Source organism: Papio anubis, chromosome 1, assembly GCF_008728515.1.
Source record: "Papio anubis isolate 15944 chromosome 1, Panubis1.0, whole genome shotgun sequence".
NCBI lineage: Eukaryota > Metazoa > Chordata > Mammalia > Primates > Cercopithecidae > Papio > Papio anubis.
The window spans coordinates 181,527,831-181,548,376 of NC_044976.1; the positions used below are offsets into that span (position 1 = coordinate 181,527,831).

A 20,546-nucleotide genomic window follows, 5' to 3' on the forward strand; every position below is an offset into this window, starting at 1 on the left:
GATTTCCCCTTTCTTGAAAAATTTTATAAATATTACTGTTACTAAGTAGCAACCAACAATATTTTCATGATAAGTTTTCTTTTTGATGGTGTGACAAATGGTAGATGAGATGAAATCAATGTTGTTACTTTTCTGTGTTGAAATGAATAGCTATTCATGTTTCAGGAAAAAAAATTTAGTATTTCAAAAGGATTATCAGAAAAGTGTGCCTCTTTTAAGGGTTTAGAATGATAGTATTAATCTATCAACTAAATTGCGCATAATTTATCAGAATAATTTTGCTTCAAAATGTTTATTTTAAAGTTTTCTCTTTGAATAAATGGAGTACTTTATGTAAACATTTAAAAAGTACACTTAAGGCGGGGTGTGGTGGCTCACACCTGTAATCTTAGCACTTAGGAAGGCTGAGGTGGGTAGATCGCTTGAGCCCAAGAGTTCAAGACCAGCCTGGGCAACATGGTAAAACCCCATCTCTACCAAAAATGCAAAACAAAAAAAAAATTATCTGGGAGTGGTGGCGCTTGCCTGTGGTCCCAGCTACTTGGGAGGCTGAGGTGGGAGGGGATCCCTTGAGCCTGGGAGGCAGAAGTTGAATGAGCCAAGATCACCCACTGCACTGCAGCCTAGGTGACAGAATGAGACCCCATCTCAAAAAAAAAAAAAAAAAGTACACTTAAGACACAGACAAAATTTTAATTTAGAATATTGTCAGTGTGTAATAATGGTTTCCAAAATAGCTTGGAGAAGTAATATAATTTAATTTAATAGAAAGAACACAGGCTTTGGAATATCAAAGGATCTTGGTGTGAATCCCAATTCTGCCACTTATGTGGCATTGGGTGCTTCACTTCTTTTCAGTTTTTGAATCTGTAAAATAAATATTTACTTTTATTTCATCAAATCTTTTTTTTTTTCCCTTTTGTAGAGACAGGGTCTCACCATGTTGTCCAGGCTGGTTTTGAACTCCTGAGCTCAAGTGATCCTCCTTCCTCAGCCTTTCAAAGTGCTGGAATTAAAGGCATGAACCACTGCGCCTGGCCAAATCTAAGGCAGATATTTATTCGGTTTTTAACATTTTTGAAATCTTCATGAGTCTTAGATAGTGTATTATATTTAATTGGTTATGTTTTTTCTTTCTGAACATTACAGAAAATAATGGTGCTTCTTATAATTGAGGATATCTTAGATTAAATAAAATACAGTGGTAATACCAGCTTTATAGACTCGTTTTGAAGTGGAAATTGGATAATATAAGCACATGGAAGATATTCATTAAGCACTAGCTTTCTTTTTTTCTTATAACGAGGTATGTTAGAGTTTTTACGATTGTTTTGTTTGGGGGATTTGTTGTTGTATTATCAAAAGAATCAGAAGTTTAGAGCTATTAGGTAAAGACCATAGGTCACACACATAGGTCCCCGTATCACAACATCTTGTATCTATATTGCTGAAACACTTTTACTTTGGAGAAATGGCTATGTTTTGGGCAATAATAATTATTGTATTAACTAACACTTACAAAATGGCCACTTTGCACTGGATATTGTTCTATTTATGTATACATATAAATAGGTATGAAATAGGGACTGTTATTCCCATTTTTATAAATGAGGAAACTGAGGCAAAGAAGTTGATTAATTTTCCCAGAGTTCTACAGTTAGACTATATATGAATTAAACAAACCAGTAAAACAAATCCAAAAAAGGTAGCACACAGAAGCAAGAAACCTCTTTGCATAGATTAGCCTAATAATCTTAGGAATAGAAGAAAAAGTTTCACAAGGCTTTAAATCTTGACTCTAAAACTGACTAAGGTGGAGTCTGAATCAAGTGATAAAGATTTAGCCAACAACTTACCCTTTCCCTTTTGAGTGAAGGAGAATTTTAGTTTCTCAAGTAATAGAGTCTCAGGCAATGTAAGAATTGGCCAATTTTATCCTGTTGGCTGCCAAATTGAACTCTATTTAATTGCTGATGCAACATAAAAGTGACTTAATGGATTTAGAGTAGAGAGAAATGGAATAAACTTCTAAGCCTGTATGAGAGAAATTTCACTGGAGTGGAAATCAAGAGGGTAAAGTAGCCAAAGTTTACCCACTCTGGTAGATGAAGTGTATAGAAAGGAAAACTAACGCATCTTTGGCATCTTTATTCTGGATTCAATCTGATAATGGCAGGTTATTTTTAAAATATTATTTCTGCCTGAGATAATAATCTTTTTGTTTCCCCACAAAACATTGTGACCAGCATTCTAACATGTGTATTTGTGCAGTTGCATTAGAAGGAGGAACTAATCCCAGGAAAGGGGAATGTTTTTAGAATATACCATAATCAAATTTTGGGGTCATTTTTTTTTTCTAAAGATTTTAATTAAAAGTACTTTCTTTCTTTTTTGTTTTTTGTTTTTTGTTTTTTGAGAGACGGAATTTCACTCTGTCACCCAGACTGGAGTGCAGTGGCCTAAAAGTACTTTATTTCTTATATTTAAAAATATTCATTATGTCTGTTTATGAGCGAAAAAGTGAAAATAACCTAATACACAACTGTTAGATAATGGTTAAGTAAATTATATTAGATTACCTCATGGAATATTATGCTGGGTTTAAAATTAATGTTTGTAGGACTTATGTTCCTGGGAATGGTGGAGTAATAGGGACGAGATTTACCCCTTTGCCAGAAACAAGAAGAAATCCAGATGCTTGGCTAAAATTACTGGATGAGACAGTAATCTTCAGACATTGTATTATAAGTAGTGTAAAGTTCCAAAAGAAGGGAAACTGCCGGGCACGGTGGCTCACGCCTGTAGTCCCAGCACTTTGGAAGGCCAAGGTGGGCAGATCACGAGGTCAGGAGATCAAGACCATCCTGACTAACACGGTGAAACCCCCTCTCTACTAAAAACACACACACACACACACACACACACAAAATTAGCCAGACGTGGTGGCAGACGCCTGTTGTCCCGGCTAAGGTGGGAGAATGGCATGAACCCAGAAGGCGGAGCTTTCAGGGAGCCAAGATTGCGCCACTGCACTCCAGCCTGGGCGACAGAGTGAGGCTTCATCTAAAAAACAACAAAATAAGCTGTGCCTTACAGGTGCATCCATTTATTTATTACCTGGCAGCATTTTCCAGGCTGCACGGAGGGAGAACCCAAAATGGCCTGGCAGTCTCACGAGTTTGAACTAGAATTTGCAGGGCTGAATACCAGAGAGGATGATCCTTTATTGACAGTTCCAGAGATCTGCAGAGGGGTCCCTTTGGCTGAATACTAATCTATGCATGTAGAAGAGGCCAGGGAAAGAAACATAAGAAAGCAGTAGGCCAATTTCTGGAGCTGACATAGGACTGAGAATATTTGTTTCCTACCAGTCAGGAGTAAAATGAAAATGCAATATGTGGGGCATATGGTAGAGGCCTCAGAAGGGTTTCACTTCAGTAGCTGTGCTAAATTAAATGCTATATCAAAGGCTGCTTTGCCCTTGCCTTAGCACTGCTTAAAATTGAGCCTCAAAAGGATCAGACTGATTCCAAGTAACTTAATGCATGCCAAAACAAAGTCCAACATAATTTAAAGGAACACAACAAAATCCAGCAAGCAAGAATGTAAAATTTATTACAATGCCTTGCTTACAGTAAAGGTCTTTAAAGCTTGCCAAAATGAAAAAAAAAAAGTGGGGGCAGGAAAATATGACCCAGGAGAAAAACCTGTCAATAAAAGTAGATGGTGGAAATGATAAAGATGATAAAATAACAGACAAGGACATGAAGACACTTATTTTATAAATATATACTATATATTCAAGACAGTAGAGGAAACCGTGAACATATGTAGAGAGAAATGGAAGATACAAAAATATCCAAATGGAACTTTTAGATATGGAAAAATATAATCTGAAGTAAAAAAATATACTGGAGATATATATATAAAATAATCTGAAGTAAAAAAATATACTGGATTAACAGCACATTAGACATTACATAAGATCAGTGAACTTGAAGCTCGAAGATGGAGCAAGTGAAACTAATCAAAATGAAGCACAGAGCATAAAAAGACTGAACAAAAAAAGAACAGAACTTCAATGAGCTGTGGGAAAATATAATGCAATGTAGCATTCATGTAATTGGAGACCCAGAAAGGAGAAAAAAATGTGAGAGAAGACAGAAACAAAATTTAGTTAATAATGGCTGAAATTTCAAACAGTTGATAAACTGTAAACCGCAGTTTTTCAATCTTTGCCCCATTGATATTCTGGGCCAGAAAATTCTTCATTATGGAGGGTATCCTGTACATTGTGGGACATTAAGCAGCGACTCTGGTCTCTATTCACTAGATGTCAATAGCACTGCATAGTGTGACAGCTAAAAAATTGCCCCAGACATGCCAAACATCTGTGGATGCAGATGGAAAAAAAAAAAAAACTGTCCCCAGTTGAGAGTCACTTCCATAAACTCATAGATCCAAGAAGCTCAATGAACCCCGTGCAGAAGAAATGTAATGAAACCATACAGTACATATCAAATTGTTGAAAGCCAGTAAAAAGAGAAAAAAGCAGACAGAAAACATAAAGATAAACAAAGGTAGAACTATAGCAGACTTCTTTTCAGAAGTCTGAAGTCCATAGGTTGACAACAAAAGGAAAAGATGATCAACCTATAATTCTATACTCAGTTAAGATATAATAGCTTTCAAAAATGAAGGTAAACTTTACTTAACATAATGGGTATTTATGAAAAACCCAGAGGTAGATCAGGAATAAGACAAGGATGTTTGCTTTCACCACTCCTGTTCAACATTGTATACATAAATTCTAGCCAGAGCAATTAGACAAGAAAAATAAAGAAACAGCGTCCAAATTGGAAAGGAGGAAATAAAAATGTTATCGGTGACGTGATCCTATACAGTATATAGAAAATCCAGAGAATCCACAAACACACTGCTAGAGTTAATATATTAATTCAGCAAAGTTGCAAGATATAAGATCATAAGATCAGCATGCAAAAATCACTGTGTTCTTTAGACCATCAATGGATACTCTGAAATGGAAACAAACAAAAAAATTCCATTTACAATAGCCCTCAGGAGAAAAAAAAAAAAACCTGGGAAAGAAATTAAAGAATACCTAAGTTAATGGAAATTCATCTTGTGCTCATGGATTGGAAGATTTAAATTTATTTAGATGGCAGCACTGTTCAAGTCAATCTGATTTATATGGAATTGCAAAGGGTCCCAAATAGTCAAAAGTATTGAAAAAGAGCAAAACTAGAGGATTCAAATTTTGCAATTTCAAAATTTACTATAAAGCTACAGTAATTAAAACAGTATGGTACTGGTATAAGGATAGGCATATGGGAAAGAATTGAGAGTGCAGAAATGAACTCTCAAGTTTAGGGTCAGTTGATTTTCAACAGGACCATTCAGTGGGGGAGAAAATAATCTCTTCAACAAATGATCCTGGAACAACTGGATATCCATATGCAAAAGAATGAAGGTACATTCCTATCTTGATATATATACAAAGATTAACTAAAAATGGATCAATGACCTAACTGAGTTAAAACTCTGAGTCTTGGCCAGGTGCTTTGGCTCATGCCTGTAATCCTAGCACTTTGGGATGCCAAGGTGGGTGGATCATCTGAGGTCAGGAGTTCTAGACCAGCCTGGACAACATGATGAAACCCTATCTCTACTAAAAATACAAAAATTAGCTGGGCATGGTGGCAGGCGCCTGTAATCCCAGCTACTCGGGAGGCTGAGGCAGGAGAATCGCTTGAACCCGGGAGGTGGAGGTTGCAGTGAGCTGAGATTGTGCCACTGTACTCTAGCCTGGGTGATAGAGCAGGACTCAGTCTCAAAAAAAAAAAAAAAACAAAAAAAAACCCCAACTATGAGTCTTCGAATAAAACATAGAGGTATGTCTTAATAAACTTGGATTTGGCCATGGATTCTTACATAAGGCAGGAAAAGCTCAAGCAACGAAAGAAAAGATAAGTAAATAGGACTTCATCAATGTTAAAAACTTCTGTGCTTCAAAGGACACTATCGAGAAAGTAAAACAGGAAATTTTTGCAAATCATATATTGGATAAGGGTCTGCTATTCAAAATATGTAAGTAACTCTTACAACTCAACAACAGAAAGAACCCAACTAACAAATTGTCAAAGAACTTAAATAGACATTTCTCAAAAGACAATGGTGTATAACAACCTGAGTTAGTCTTTTGAGTGGTATTTCATTGTGATTTTGAATTTCGAGTATGGTATTTCAAGCCACAACAAAATACTGCTTCATACCCAGTAGGTTGTCCACAATAAAAAAAGATAATAACAAGTTTTGGCAGGGATGTAGAGATATTGAAACTGTCTTAGATTGCTACTAGGACTGTACAATGGTGCAGCTGCCATGAAAGACAGTTTGGTGATTCCTCAAAAAGTTAAAAATAGAATTACCAGGTTTTTTGGGTATATACAGGAGTGGAATTGCTGGGTAATTTGGTACTCAAATACCTGTATACAGATGATCATAGCAGCAGTATTCACAATAGCCAAAAGTGCAAACAACCCAAATGTCCATTAGCTGATGAGTGGATAAGCAAAATTTGGTATTGGAATGTACATAAAATAGACTATTAATCATAAAAAGGAATGAAGAACCAATACATGCTATAATATAGATGAGACTTGAAAACATTAAACCAAGTGAAAGAGGCCAGACATAAAAGATTACATAGTGTATGATTCAATTTATATGAAATATCCAGAATGGTTAAATCCATAGAGACAGAAAGCAGATCGGTGGTTGCCAACGTTTTGGGGGAGAGGGGAATGGGGAGTGACTGCTTAGTGGGTTCAAGGCTTTTTGCGGGGAATGACAAATATGTTGTGGAACTAGATGGAGCTGGTTGCACAATATTGTGAATGTATTAAATGTCACTCAGTTGTACATGTTAAACTGGTTAATTTTATGTGAATCTCATGTCAATATAAAAATAAGTAAATGTGAAGTAAAGAGTTTTCAAGGCTGGGTCTGGTGGCTCATGCCTGTAATCCCAACACTTTGGGAGGCTGAGATGGGCAGATCACTTGAGATCAGGAGTTCGAGACCAGGCTGGACAACATGTTGCAACCCCATCTCTACTAAAAATGCAAAAATTAGCCGGGTGTCATGGTGGGCATTTGTAATCCCAGCTGCTCGGAAGGCTGAAGCAGGAGAATCGCTTGAACCCAGGAGACGGAGGTTGTAGTGAGCTAAGATTGTGCCACTACACTCCAGCCTGGGCCACAGAGTGAGACTTCATCTAGAAAATAAAAATAAATAAAAAATAAAACTTTTTCCAAATAAACAAAAGCAGGTAATTCATTGCCAACTGAACTGAACTATAGTAAATTTAAAGGAACTTCACATGAAAGGAAAATTATATAAGATGGAAATTTGGACCTCCATAAAGGAATGAAGAGTCCTGGAAGTGCTAAATATATGGGTAAATTTAAAGGACTTTAAAAAAATTTTAAAATCTCTTTAAAAGATCACTGAACTTCTAATTTTAGCCTCAACATGTGAAGAATCTGCAAGTTTTCACTCCTGTCCTTAACAATAACAGTAATCTGACCAAACTGAAAATCAAAGACTGTTGTAGATCCATCAGAGATTTGAGGTACCAGGTCAAACTGCCATCACCTAAACTAGAGAGACAGGTGAATGCAGAGAATCATAACCAAGATAACAAAAGATGCTTGGGCCATAAACTGGTAAAAACACTTCATTGGTAATGGATGAATTGCTGGAGGCTGAGTGTTTACTAGGGAGTAAAAAACTCCTCCCCAGTATTTTTTTTTTTTTTTTTGAGATGGAGTCTCGCTGTGTCGCCCAGGCTGGAGTGCAGTGGCGCGATCTCGGCTCACTGCAAGTTCTGCCTCCCGGGTTCACGCCATTCTTCTGCCTCAGCCTCCCGAGTAGCTGGGACTACAGCGCCCACCACTACTCCCAGTTAATTTTTTTTTTGGTATTTTTAGTAGAGACGGGGTTTCACCATGTTAGCCAGGATGGTCTCGATCTCCTGACCTCATGATCCGCCTGTCTCGGCCTCCCAAAGTGCTGGGATTACAGGCTTGAGCCACTGTGCCTGGCCAAGTTTTTTTTAAGTGATACTAATTACAGCATTTGAAGGGGAGGATCTAACTCCACACAAAATGGAAGACTCTAAAATGTATCCATTAAACTGCTAAAAAACAAATTGAGTGGTGGGAATACAACAGAAGTCCAATTTAGATTCTGAGTGTTGTCACCATGTGATTACAGTCACACACACACTTTCAAGCTTATAGCTGAAGCTCCTGGAAGCTATTTCATACTCTGGTGCAAGGGCAAAAAAACAACGCAAGAAGGAATAAGTCCTGAATTATTGGCTTTATCACATCCACCCTCTCCAACCCAAAATGGCACAAAAGAAACAGTGACTACACCACCCTGCAGACGTTTTGGTGTAAAAGAGGTGATGATGAACTGGGGTGGGAACAGGTCATGAAGATCTGTCTAAAAAAATCCCATTTGGGTGAGTTTGTACACACCATCAAGCAGCGAGCCTCTCATCAATTAGGGTTAGGAAACCAAGGTTTGATTCTCAGGAAATCACAATTTATTTCATTTACTCAATAAAATTTACAAAGTACCTACATATTATCAGCTTCCACTTGCAGTCATTTCTAGATAAAAAAGAAACGTGGTATCTCCAAGTGGCCACCAAGTTACCCCCAAGTCTACCACTGAAAGGACCTTTTTTGGAAATGGTTTCTTCTGTACCTCTGAAAGGGTAGCATCTTAAAGCTGAATCATCTTTAACCTGGAGGTCTAACATATTTAGTAATACTTGCTTTCCAGACATCCAACATTAAAAGATACAGTAAATTCTGAAGGTAGCTATGTTGCAAAATGTTTAAAGTTAAACAATTGTGCAGTATTCATTTATGCTTGAAATTCCAGGCCTAAACCAAGCTTGTGGCCACCAGCATTGACGTACTTGCCATCCAGAAGAGCTGACAGTGTCAATTTGATACCTGGCTTTAGGGTCTGAGCGTATCCTAAACCTGTCTGGCTGGAGTTATTCACTTTTGCTGAGAAGCAGGTGTCAGGGTCAATCTGATACTTGGCTGCTATTCTGAAGCGCATGTTACTGTTTCCTGCTGTCCAGGCGAGATTGACAGCGGTCTCCAACTTGTTGTTCACCTTCTGGTAAACAGAGCTGCCAAACTCTGTCCCGTCTTTCACATTAGTGTGAAGCTGGAATTCATCAGTCTTGTAGCCAACTGCAAAGTTGCTCTGGTTCACTTGGGACTTTGCAGTCTCAAAATTTATCTGGGCCATGCGCAGTGGCTCACGCCTGTAATCCCAGCACTTTAGGAGGCCGAGGCGGGCGGATCACGAGGTCAGGAGATCAAGACCATCCTGGCTAACATGGTGAAACTGCGTCTCTACTAAAAATACAAAAAAAAAAAAAAAAATGAGCCAGGTGTGGTGGTCGGCGCCTGTAGTCCCAGTTACTAGGGAGGCTGAGGCAAGAGAATGGTGTCAACCCGGGAGGCAGAGCTTGCCGTGAGCCGAGATCGTGCCACTGCACTCCAATCTGGGTGACAGAGTGAGACTCCATCTCAAAAAAAAAAAAAAAATTCATCTGGTAGCTGGGCAGCCAGGCCTCGTAACCTAGCACCAGAGCACCCGGATGGAAGGCCTAAGCAATGCCGAAATCCATGTCGCAGCCCAGGTTAATGTGCTTCCACTTGTACCCTGTGTTGATTTTAGCATTTTTTTCCCCTAGCGTTAGGTGAGAAAGATGAATAGAAGGTAAGCTTCAGTCCACGTGCAAGCTGAACTTCCACGGTAATCTCGGTGCCAAGTGTATTGTTGGTGTTCCATTTCTCCATAAACGTCAGGCCGTACTCAGTCCATCTGTACTTGGTTTCCAGACTGCCCATCACTTTGGTGGTCTCAGTGTTGGCTGAGGCTGAGCTTGTGAATTCCATTTCATTCTCAGATTTTGCTTTCAAATCAAGCTTTATTAAGCCAAATCCATAAACCTTGGTGAAGACATCCCTTTCAGTTTTGCCAAGATTGGCATTTGTGGGTGCCACAACCACCTTCTGCTTAGAGGCATTGGTGGCAGGCTTAGTGGCAGCTATGGCCTGTTGAGGTAGTTTTATTCTATTCCTGGTTTATTAATACATGTGAGGTATACATTGGTTTGGTCTGGAAAGGCAGGACAACTCGAAGCAGAGACTTATATGTAGGTCATAGGTGGATTCAAAGATTTTCTGATTGGCAGTTGGTTGAGAGTTAAGTTATTATCTGAAAGCTTGGAATCAATAGAAAGGAATATCTGAGTTAAGGGTTTGTGGAGACCAAGGTTCTTTCTATATAGATGAAGTCTCATAGGTGGCCACTGTTAGATGCAATAGATGACAATTGTTTCCTGTTCAGATCTTTAAAAGATTCTTCAGATCTCTCAGCTCATCTCTTTAGGATCAGAAAATGGCCTGGAAAGGAAAGAGGATTCTTTACATAATGTAAAATTTCCCTTTTAAGAGATGGCTTTGCAGGGCCTTTTCAAAATATGTCAAATATATTTTGGGGTAAAATATTTTGATTTCATCCAGGGCCCGCTTTCTGTCATGTGATGCTATGCTGGAGTCGGGTTGGAATTTGATATCTTATTGATACAAAGAGTCTTTTTTGTCAGTTGTAAGATCTTTGTTTTAATATTAATGCTGGTCAGTTGTTCCTGAATACCAAAGGGAGGAAAGTATAATGAGGCATGTCCAGACCCGACTTCCCATCATGGCCTGAACTAGGTTTTCAGGTTTCTTTGGAGAAACCTTAGCTGAGTGGAGGGGTTCATCCAGTTGGTTGTAGGGCTTAGAATTTTATTATTGGATTACAAGGAGATGTGTAGGGTGAGGCATGGAGGAGGGAACATGGAGCTTTCATGACCTCTCTCTGGGCATACCACCCTCCAGGGACCTCCGTGTGTTCTTCTATCCCCAAGCTCCCAGCACCCATTCCTCTTGGGTTTCATGATGTCAATATTCCTTCCCCTAGGGTATAGGGCAGGACTCTCTCTGGGGATTGTGACCCACAATCAGAAAGTGTAACTTGGGGCAGGTAAAAGGAGGGCAGGAGAAAGTCCCATAGATTCTCTTTTCTGAGGCTTGCTCTTGAGGCCTGACACACCTAACTATATAATGAAAGACTGTAACAAGGGCTATAGGAGTTAGAAGTCAGGAACCATGGACAAAAACAAATCTCTCTTGTGTGCGTGCTCTCTCTCTCGCTCTTTCTCTCTCTGTACACACACACACACACACACACACACACACACAGCATAACACCACAGATGCCTTTTATTTCTTGTCTGATCACTCTGGCTTGGATGCCATCTTGAAAAGAAGTGATGAGAATGGATATCCTTGCCTTGTTCCTGATCTTAGAGAGAAAGCTTTTAGTTTTTCACCACTGAGTATGTTGGTAGCTGTGGCCTTTTCATATATGGCCTTTATTGTGTTGAGGTAGTTTTATTCTATTCCTAGTTTATTTAGTGTTTTTGTCATGAACACATGTTGAATTTTGTCAGATGCTTTTTCTGTATCGATTGAGATGATCATGTGGGTTTTGTCCTTCATTGTGTTAATATGCTGTGTTATATGATTGATTTTTGTGTGTTGAACCATCTTTGCATTCCAGGAATAAATCCTACTTGATCATGATGTATAATCCTTTTAATACAGTGTTAAATTCAGTTTGTTAATATTTAGTTGATTTTTTTGATCAATATCCTGAGATATTGGTTTTAGTTTTCTTGCAGTATTTTTGGCTTTGATATGAGAATAAGGCCTCCTAAATTGAGTTAGAAGTGTTCCCTTTTCTTTAATTATTTTGAAGTTTGAAGAGTATTGGTGTTAATTCTTTAAATTTGATAGAATTCTCCAGTGAAGTGATCTGGTTCTGGGCTTTTCTTTGTTGGGAAGTTTTTTTTTTTTTATTACTGATGGAGTCTCTTTCTTGGTGATAGGTCTGTCAGATTTTTAATTTCTTCGTGATTCAGTCATGGTAGATTGTATGTTTCCAGAAATTTATTCATTTCTTCTAGGTTATCCAGTTTTTTGGCATATAATTGTTCATAGTTATCTCTTATGATTCTTTGTATTTCTGTGGCATTAATTGTAATATCTCCACTTTCATTTCTGAGTTACCTGACTTCTGTTTTCTAAGTTAACCTAGAATAGCTCATTTCTTGTGTTGCTGAATAATATCCTATTTTATGGGTGTATCATTTGTTTATTAATCTGTCTAAGGACATATTGGATTTTAGCTGTTCCAATAGGTGTGTAGTGGTTTCTCATTTTTGTTTTCATTTGCGTTTCTTTAATGACATGATGTTTAAACATCTTGTCACTCGCTTATTTCCTATCTCTGTATCTTCTTTGATAAGTTGTCTGTTTAGATCTTTTACTCACTTCTCATTGAGTAACTTATTTTCTTAGTGTTGAGTTTTAAGAATTCTTTGAATATTTTGGATACCAGTTCTTTATTAGATATGTGTTTTGCAAATTTTTTTTCAGTTTATGGCCGGTCATTGCATTGTCTGAACAATATTTTTCACAGAGCAGAAATTTTCAATTTTAATTCAATTTAATAAAGACCTACTAATCATTTTTTTCTCTCATGGATTATATATATATATTTTTTGAGACAGAATCTTGCTCTATTGCCAGACTGGAGTGCAGTGGTGTGATCTTGGCTCACTGAAACTTCTGCATCCAACTTCTGCAAGCAATTCTTGTGCTTCAGCCTCCCAGGTAGCTGGTACTACAGGCATGCACTACCATGCCTAGCTAGTTTTTTGTATTTTTAGTCGAGGTGGTGTTTTGCCATGTTGGCCAGGCTGGTCTCAAACTCCTGACCTCAAGAGATCCACCTGCCTCAGCCTCCCAAAGTGCAGGGATTATAGGTGTGAGCCACTGCACCCGGCCTGTCATGGATTTTGATATTGCATGTAAAAAGTCATTGCCAAACAATATCACCTAGATTTTCCCCCATGTTACCTTCTAGGAGTCATTATTTTTTAAGAAGCTATGCTTGCCACTTCATACTTGGTTCTGTCTCTATTTTTTTTTTGCCTTTGGTATCCAGTTTTCTCATTTTTAGTTTTATTTATGTAGTTATCATCTCGAGCACCAAGTATGTTTTAGTTTTATCCTATCAATGGAGCATGTATTTGGAATATAATTGGATTAAGTAAAATAAGTTCTCCCTTTGTACACGTTCCTCACCTTATAATGAGGATACATACTGATAAATCCATTAAAAGTCAAAAATGTTGTAAATTGAACCATTGTAAGTTGGGGATCATCTCTACTTTTTTTGGGTATAAAGAAATACATTATCTATCCCAGAAATCTTCATAGCATTTATTCTCTAAAAATGGCCCTCAGAGCACAGAGAAATCTGTCATTTACCTAGTGCTTCTTGTTTGCTAGCATCATACTAATACACTTTATATACTTTGTCATTTAATCATGTTAATAGTTGTTGTCTATGATTTTATAACTTTGTTTCTATTACAAGTTGATAACTGACTTGATTCATCTCCTCAAAATTTTACGTTTTTTGAAGCCTTAGTCCCCCCAGTAGTGTTAGGAACAGATAGAATATGCTATCTCTGGGGGCGGGGGGAGTCTTTTTCCTCAGTCCAGTGATCCACAGACTGAAACAAACAATTAAAAAAAATAAAACAAAACTCGTACTTCTCTTAAGTACTGAAAAAATGTGTGTGGGGATTGTCTGTATTTTATTTGAAGTAAAACTAGTCTTTTTGCAGTCAAATTAAATCATAATGTAATTTTGATTCTAAAGGAATATTTATGTCCGGAATCAGAGTTTTGACTTTTGCAGGATGTCCTGTACTAAAAGCTGTCAATACATGGGGCTTTGCAGAGGTTGCACTTTGATCCTTGCAGACAGTATTATCCAGGTTCATTGCTTCCACATTACATATTTTAGAAGAATCTTATTACTAAATTAATTTTACTCTTGTAAATTAGAATCTTATTCCTAAATTAATTTTACTCTTGTTCTGAGAACATAGAGGGGCAAGACCTATTGAATCCTTGAGTTTGGGAAGTATTTCTGTGTAGTTTACTTCTTTTTTCTTTTATTTGAGATATAAACCTCCTTTCCTATCCCTCTTCTATCTTTTCTCCTTCCTTTTTTTTTTTAATCTAAAAACATTTTCTTTGTAATTAAATTTGAACTTTTACTGTAATGTAGCTTCTTATTTGGGAACTTTTATTTTATAAATCTAGATATGATTTTGCTGATCACATTCATGTCTGGGATTTGTTTTTCTTTTCCTCACCTGAATATCCATATTTACCACATTGAACATCATCTCACAGTCAGCTAGGAGAATTGTTTTTTGGTGGCTCCCGAAGGTTGTACTGAATACCGTAGATTGCCAGCATGTACCCATTCCACTCCTATGATGAACTGAGAATCTTACTGCCTTTATGTTACCACCTTAAAATTTTTACTAGGGTTTGAAGAGATGGTTGAGGGTAAAATCCTTAGTCTTTCTTAGCAAAATAACATTTTGTAACTGATTTAAATACATACTGTTTTAACCCATTTGTCTTTTTTTCACTTTTTTCCCCCTTCCCACAGATACCAGAGAAGAAAGGAAAAGAAGCAAATACTGGTTTTGGTGGGCCAGTTATTAGTTCTCTATATCATGAAGAAACCATCAGGTAATTTCTCTTCTGATCTTTGATAATAGAAATATATATGCCTGTGTGTGTGTGTGTGTGTGTATGTGCTTACGTATGTGTATATACATACTACATGTTTTTAATCCTGAACTCTTCAATTTGTGAAGCATTCCTTCTTAACATGAAACTGATTTGGTGGTATTTGCAAGCAGAACAATAAATGACAGGAAATAATTTTTTAGGTGTATAATCTTTAAAATCAATTAAATGTCTGAACCAATGCCAGAGAAGTGTCTGAATAAGTGATAATAATTACTTTTCATCAGTGTCTAATAACAGCTGTCTCATTCAGTGACTTTTCCCCACACAAGTAGTTGGTGGGACAAGATGTTGTATCTCAGTCTAAAGCTAAGGATTTTTGTGTTAATTTTCCTTAAAATACTACTATTTCTTTTAAAGATTTTAATTTTTTAATTTGTTTAATTAAAATTTAGTTTGCTCTAAATTAGAAGTCATTTTGGAGTATAAAATGATACAGCCACTGTGGAAAACGGAAATTTCCTTGGAAAGTTAAAATAGAATTACCATATTATCCACCAATTCTGCTTCTGGGTATGTATCCAAAAGAAAGCAGAATATCAAAGACATATTTGCACACCCATGTTCATAGCAGCATTCTATACAGTAGCCAATAGATGGAAGCATCTGTTGACGGATGGATAAACGAATTGTGGTGTATACAATGGAATATTATTCAGCCTTAAAAAGGAAGTTTTGACACCTGTTGCAACATGTATGAACCTTGAGGACATTATGCTAAGTGAAATAAACAAGTCACAAGGACACAAACACTTTGCGATTATACTTACATGAAGTATTTGAAGTAGTCAAACTCACAGAAACAGAAAGTATTCAAAAATGAGAGAGGCAGTAAAATGGTGGTTGCCAGGAGCTAGGGGATAGGGGAAATGGGAAGTTGTTTAATGGGGACAGAGTTTCAGTTTTACAAGATGAAAAAGTTATGGAGATTGCACAACAGTGTGAATATACTTAACACTACTGAACTGTATACCTAGAAATACTTTTAACTTAGTTTTTGATAGTGAGGATCATATTTTACCCATCTTTGCATTCTCACTATCTGAGGAAGTCCCCCAAACTTAGTAGATCTTCAGTGAAAGTGCTCAGAACTTGGGAGGTAGCCACAGCTGCTTCTGTTGAAGAACTGATAGTTTAGTGACTTGCTTCTGCAGAGTTAGCCTAAGAGCCCTATTGTAAAACTGAGAGCTGCTAGTTTGGTTATTCTGCGATATGCCCATCCTCACCTCTTTCCCTTAAACAACAAAAAATGTATAGGCTATTTTTCTTTCCTAGTTAGATAAATAAATTGAGATAGTTTCTTGACTTTCCTTCTTTTAAAAAAAGTCACTGCTTAAGTTTCTAACAATATCAATCACTTCTCTGTAAATTATGATCTTTATTTTGTATGCTATTTTCCTTAAGGGCTCCCAGACTCTAGTATTTTTCAAAATGACATACTGAATACAGTGTCTTTTCGAATGTCTGATGACATGACTGATCACAGCAGCCCTACAGAACATGAAGCAAATCAAATGTACTCCAGTTGTAGTGAGAGTAGAAATCCTGAGATAAACTGTGTTGAAAGGGTTAATCTTCCTTCCTTTATCCTCCACCCAATTGCTAGTGAAGCGATTCTTAGATTTAAATCAGTATTTAGAATTTTGACCATGATAAACAATGACAAAGAATATTATAGTTTGTTTTTGTAGAGATTTTAATTCAACACACATTTATTATGAACCTGTAATGACACAAAACATTGTGAATATTTGTGCTTCTCAGCTTCTTCACTTTTGAATAATATGTTCATACTACTTTTGGCATTTTCATGAAAGTATGTTTAATAAATATTAATTGAATGAAATATGAACCTTTGTGGGCAAAACTGGTTAGACTTGGCCTTTTTTTAATGAAGTCTTCATTAAGTATCAGTCTTATGATATCATCTAAATCTTCATATTCTGAACATATTAACATGTTAAGAAAGAGTAAGAAACATGAATGTGAACAAGCCATTGAAAGCCATTTATTACAAACACAGTAATTTTGTTACTACAGCAGATCAAAAATTACAGCAACTAATCATATTCTTGTATTGGGAGAGTTCTTTTTATAGTGTAGTAGAATTCCATTATAACAAATTAGGCCATAATGAAAATTCTTTTTTTTTTTTGGAGATAGTGTCTTGCTCTGTCACTAGGCTGGAGTGCAGTGGTACGATCTCAGCTTACTGCAACGTCAGCCTCCTGAGTAGCTGGGACTACAGGCGCGCACCATCACGCCTGTAGTTCCAGCTCATTTTTGTATTTTTAGTAGAGGTGGAGTTTCACCGTGTTAGCCAGGATGGTCTCGATCCCTTGACCTCGTGATCCATCCGCCTTGGCCTCCCAAAGTGCTGGGATTACAGGCATGAGGCGCTGTGCCCGGCATGAAAATTCTTATATACTGAAATGTTGAATTATTCCAGTGAAGAGCCAGATGTAGTCTCTATAGTTTCTTACATGTCAGAATGCAATTGCAACGAAGAAAATGGGTTATTTGTTGAAGTTATGTAACCAAATTATGCTTGTATTTTGGTGAAATATATCTGGTGTGTTTTATTTTTCTAAGAGAAAGTTGTGCTTTAATTGATGTTAATTGCAATTTCTTGGTAGAATTATGTTTAACTGAGGTGAAAGTGACAGTAGGTTTTAGAGTTTTAGAAGCATCAAATGGTAGACCTGGATGAAAGCAAAAATTCTTTTCTATGGAACTGTTGTTTTTAAAAAAGGACATAAAATAATGTGTTTTAAAGGTTTGTTTTGATACTTTAATATATAAACTCCAGATTTTTTTTTTTTTTTACATTTGTAAAGATCAGGCAAATCAGTATCTAATAAATCCATTTGGTTAAGTTTGGGTTCCATTGTTTTGGCAGCTTTTCTGATGAATGTGTATTGTATAATAGATGATGAGTTATGAGTTTTAGTTTTAAGGTAAATGTTCTTGAGCCAAGGGCCATGGGGGCCAATTCTGAGCTTGCTTCCTGCTTTCCACTCTGTCATAGAAAGTATCAATATAATGTCAGAGGTTCAGATCTCTGTGTTAATATCGCAGAGCTCTGACATCAGTTTCTCATTCTGAAGCTAGTTAATTGTTCTGTAATATAATTGAGGGGGTGTAGGGGTATTCTAATTAAGTACAAAAAGTTATGGAGCCAAACTGCTGACATTCAAATGCTAGTTCCACCACTTACTAGCTGTGTGATCTTGGGCAAGTTACTTACCTGTAAAATGGGGATAATTATGGTACTTGTCTCACTTGATACTTAGCAGATTATGTCAATACACAGACATCCTGGAACAGTATCTGGTGCAAAAAAAGTTACTGTGTAACTTAGCTTTTATAAATAGTATTGTTACTCAGCAGAGGGGGTCCCTAGAGGAGCAAGGAGCTGATGTTAGGAGCTAAAATAACATGGCATTCTGGTTATATAATTAAATACAAGTTGTTTGCTTTTGCAAAAGAAAATGGAAAACAAGGAAGGGAGAGCCGATATTTTTAGAACTATAGAAACAAGAAAGTAACAAATCTTATAACAGGGAGTAACCTCTAGTTTTGAGATCAGCTGTGTTTTTCATTTATACTGCAGATGGGCAGAAAAAGCACTGGTTAATAAGCGTAGGGGTTTGTAGAGTAAAATGATTCTTCACTACATATACAAGAAATTGCTTCTGGTTACTTATATGCTTCCAAGGTTTGATCTAGAAGTTTGCACATAAATTGAGAAATTAGGGCAAGAATTAAAAATATAGTAAATGAAGATTGAACAGTACCCACACCACCCTACAATAAGATTTGGTCCTCCCTGTTATATTTTGTAGTTTGATGTCATGTAATCTATTAGAATTTTATTAATTCCACTTACACAGACAGCCATCTGGACCTTCTCTAAGCAAGACCAGACCTAGTATACAACTGAAATGATTGATGGGCTCTGGAATTGATTAGTTGTTCTGTGAGACAAATGAAGTGTTTTGGCAGAAAATACCAGAGGTCGCTGCTTGTGGTCAGACACAAAAGCCTGTAGAATTTCAAAGAGATGCTTTCATCATTAACTTATAAAGTTTCCATTTTTAAACAATAATGGATTTTGAAAATATTTCCCAAATATCTTTTCATTGGCTGCTGTCTAGTCCTGATTATAAATGGAAGACTATAAGTATAAAAATTAGAATGAAAGTGATTGTTTTATGCTTTAATTTTGTATTCTTGGTGAAATATGAACTAGGTTGGAAGTAGCATAAAAGCCTGTCACACATAAATTATACTCTAAAATTTTCCTGAAAGAGATATGATTGGAGAAAAAGCTGTAACATGTATAGTTTTATTGTAAATTACTTCTAAAATCAGATGTTATAAAATTCTATTTATTCAAAGCTTCACATTGTTAGATTGCAGCCTGTTTTTAACAAATCTACTTAAAGATTCTTAAGCTTCAAGAGTGTGTGTTATACATATTTGTGTTTTTAAAAATTGAATATTTAAATTTTTATTTGTTTAACAGGCCAAGTCATTCTGGAACACCACTATCCTAATGATACCACTGCCTTTAAGCACCAAAAAGCTTCCCTCCATTTGTTTGGCTGGTGGTAGTGTAATACTTCCCTATTTCACTATGTTGCCTGTGATCAACATTGTGTTAACACCTTGGTGATAGGTGATAAATTGGATGACATATGTCTTGTTACATTCTGGTTATTCTTTGAGGACTACACAAGTGTGTATAGGCAAGTGGGCAACTCCCCCTGGAGAATCTGACTGCTCAGAATGAACTTGAGTTATGGATTTATTCAGCCTGTAAAACCTCAGCTGGCATAAATAATTGAGAAAGCAAAGGTTTGTCTTTGGTGCATACCTTAGGGACTTATGGCTCCCTTCCTCCTCTCTACCTCCCTTTCTTATGAAAATGATTCCAGTTGCACTCCTAGATAATAACACACCAAGCAATTAAAAGCCATGGGTGGCTGGAGAGAGGAGAAAAGGTTTAGTTAATGAGCTTTTCCTCTTCCAGTGCCCATGAGAGCCTCAGGAATGACAAGGCGATTAAAGCGAAGAGATAATTATAGATTATGTGAAAATGGGTCCCCTGGGACATGTGGGTCTTGACATAAACAGTAACTGTTGTAAGAGTCTCCTGGCTCTCATATTCACCCTTTTCTAGCGTGCTTCGTTTACCTCCTGTGTGCTCAGTATCATGATGCCAACCAAGCATGTACACAAATCTAGCCCTTTCTGAACCAAGGGTCATTCATCAACTAAAACCATCATCTTCTGTTCCTCTCTGTTTTCTTCTTTTTTCTTTTCCTCTTCTTTTTCCCATTTTGCTCTCTCTTTCCTGTCTACCCCATCTAGTTTTTCTTTCTCTTCTTCCCATATCCTTATCTGTATGTGATACCTATGAAATGCTTGTTTACAAAATTTGTTGTGTGTATGTATGTGTGCATATATAAAGATATATAGAGGTTATGGGTATACTGTATCCATTACAGTAATGAGAAGCAGAATATGTATTACAAATAATATGAACAGGGCCCCTTACCATCTCATCTAATGCCAGTTTTCCGCTCACCCCCTTGTTCACTGTGTTCCAAACACATTGGCTTATTTTTCCTTGAAGTTCTAATTAATATTTATTAGATTAATTGACACTTATGTAGGGTATGAGGATTG

The 20,546-nt window shown here is 36.8% G+C and overlaps 1 protein-coding gene and 1 pseudogene across 8 annotated transcripts in view; one reads left to right on the forward strand and one right to left on the reverse strand.

Annotated features, from left to right (window-relative positions):
- ACBD6 (acyl-CoA binding domain containing 6) overlaps positions 1 to 20,546 on the forward strand; it is a 227,982-nt gene that overhangs the window by 59,241 nt on the left and 148,195 nt on the right. For all 8 annotated transcript variants that reach the window (XR_002518610.2, XM_021929957.2, XM_021929959.2 and 5 more), the window contains exon 4: positions 14,710 to 14,792. Coding sequence is in view for 7 of the 8 variants with exons in the window: in XM_021929957.2 (XP_021785649.1) it covers positions 14,710 to 14,792 (83 nt within the window). In the remaining variant the exon portion in view is untranslated. The remainder of the gene's footprint in view (positions 1 to 14,709; positions 14,793 to 20,546) is intronic.
- LOC103879496 lies at positions 8,961 to 9,454 on the reverse strand (annotated as a pseudogene).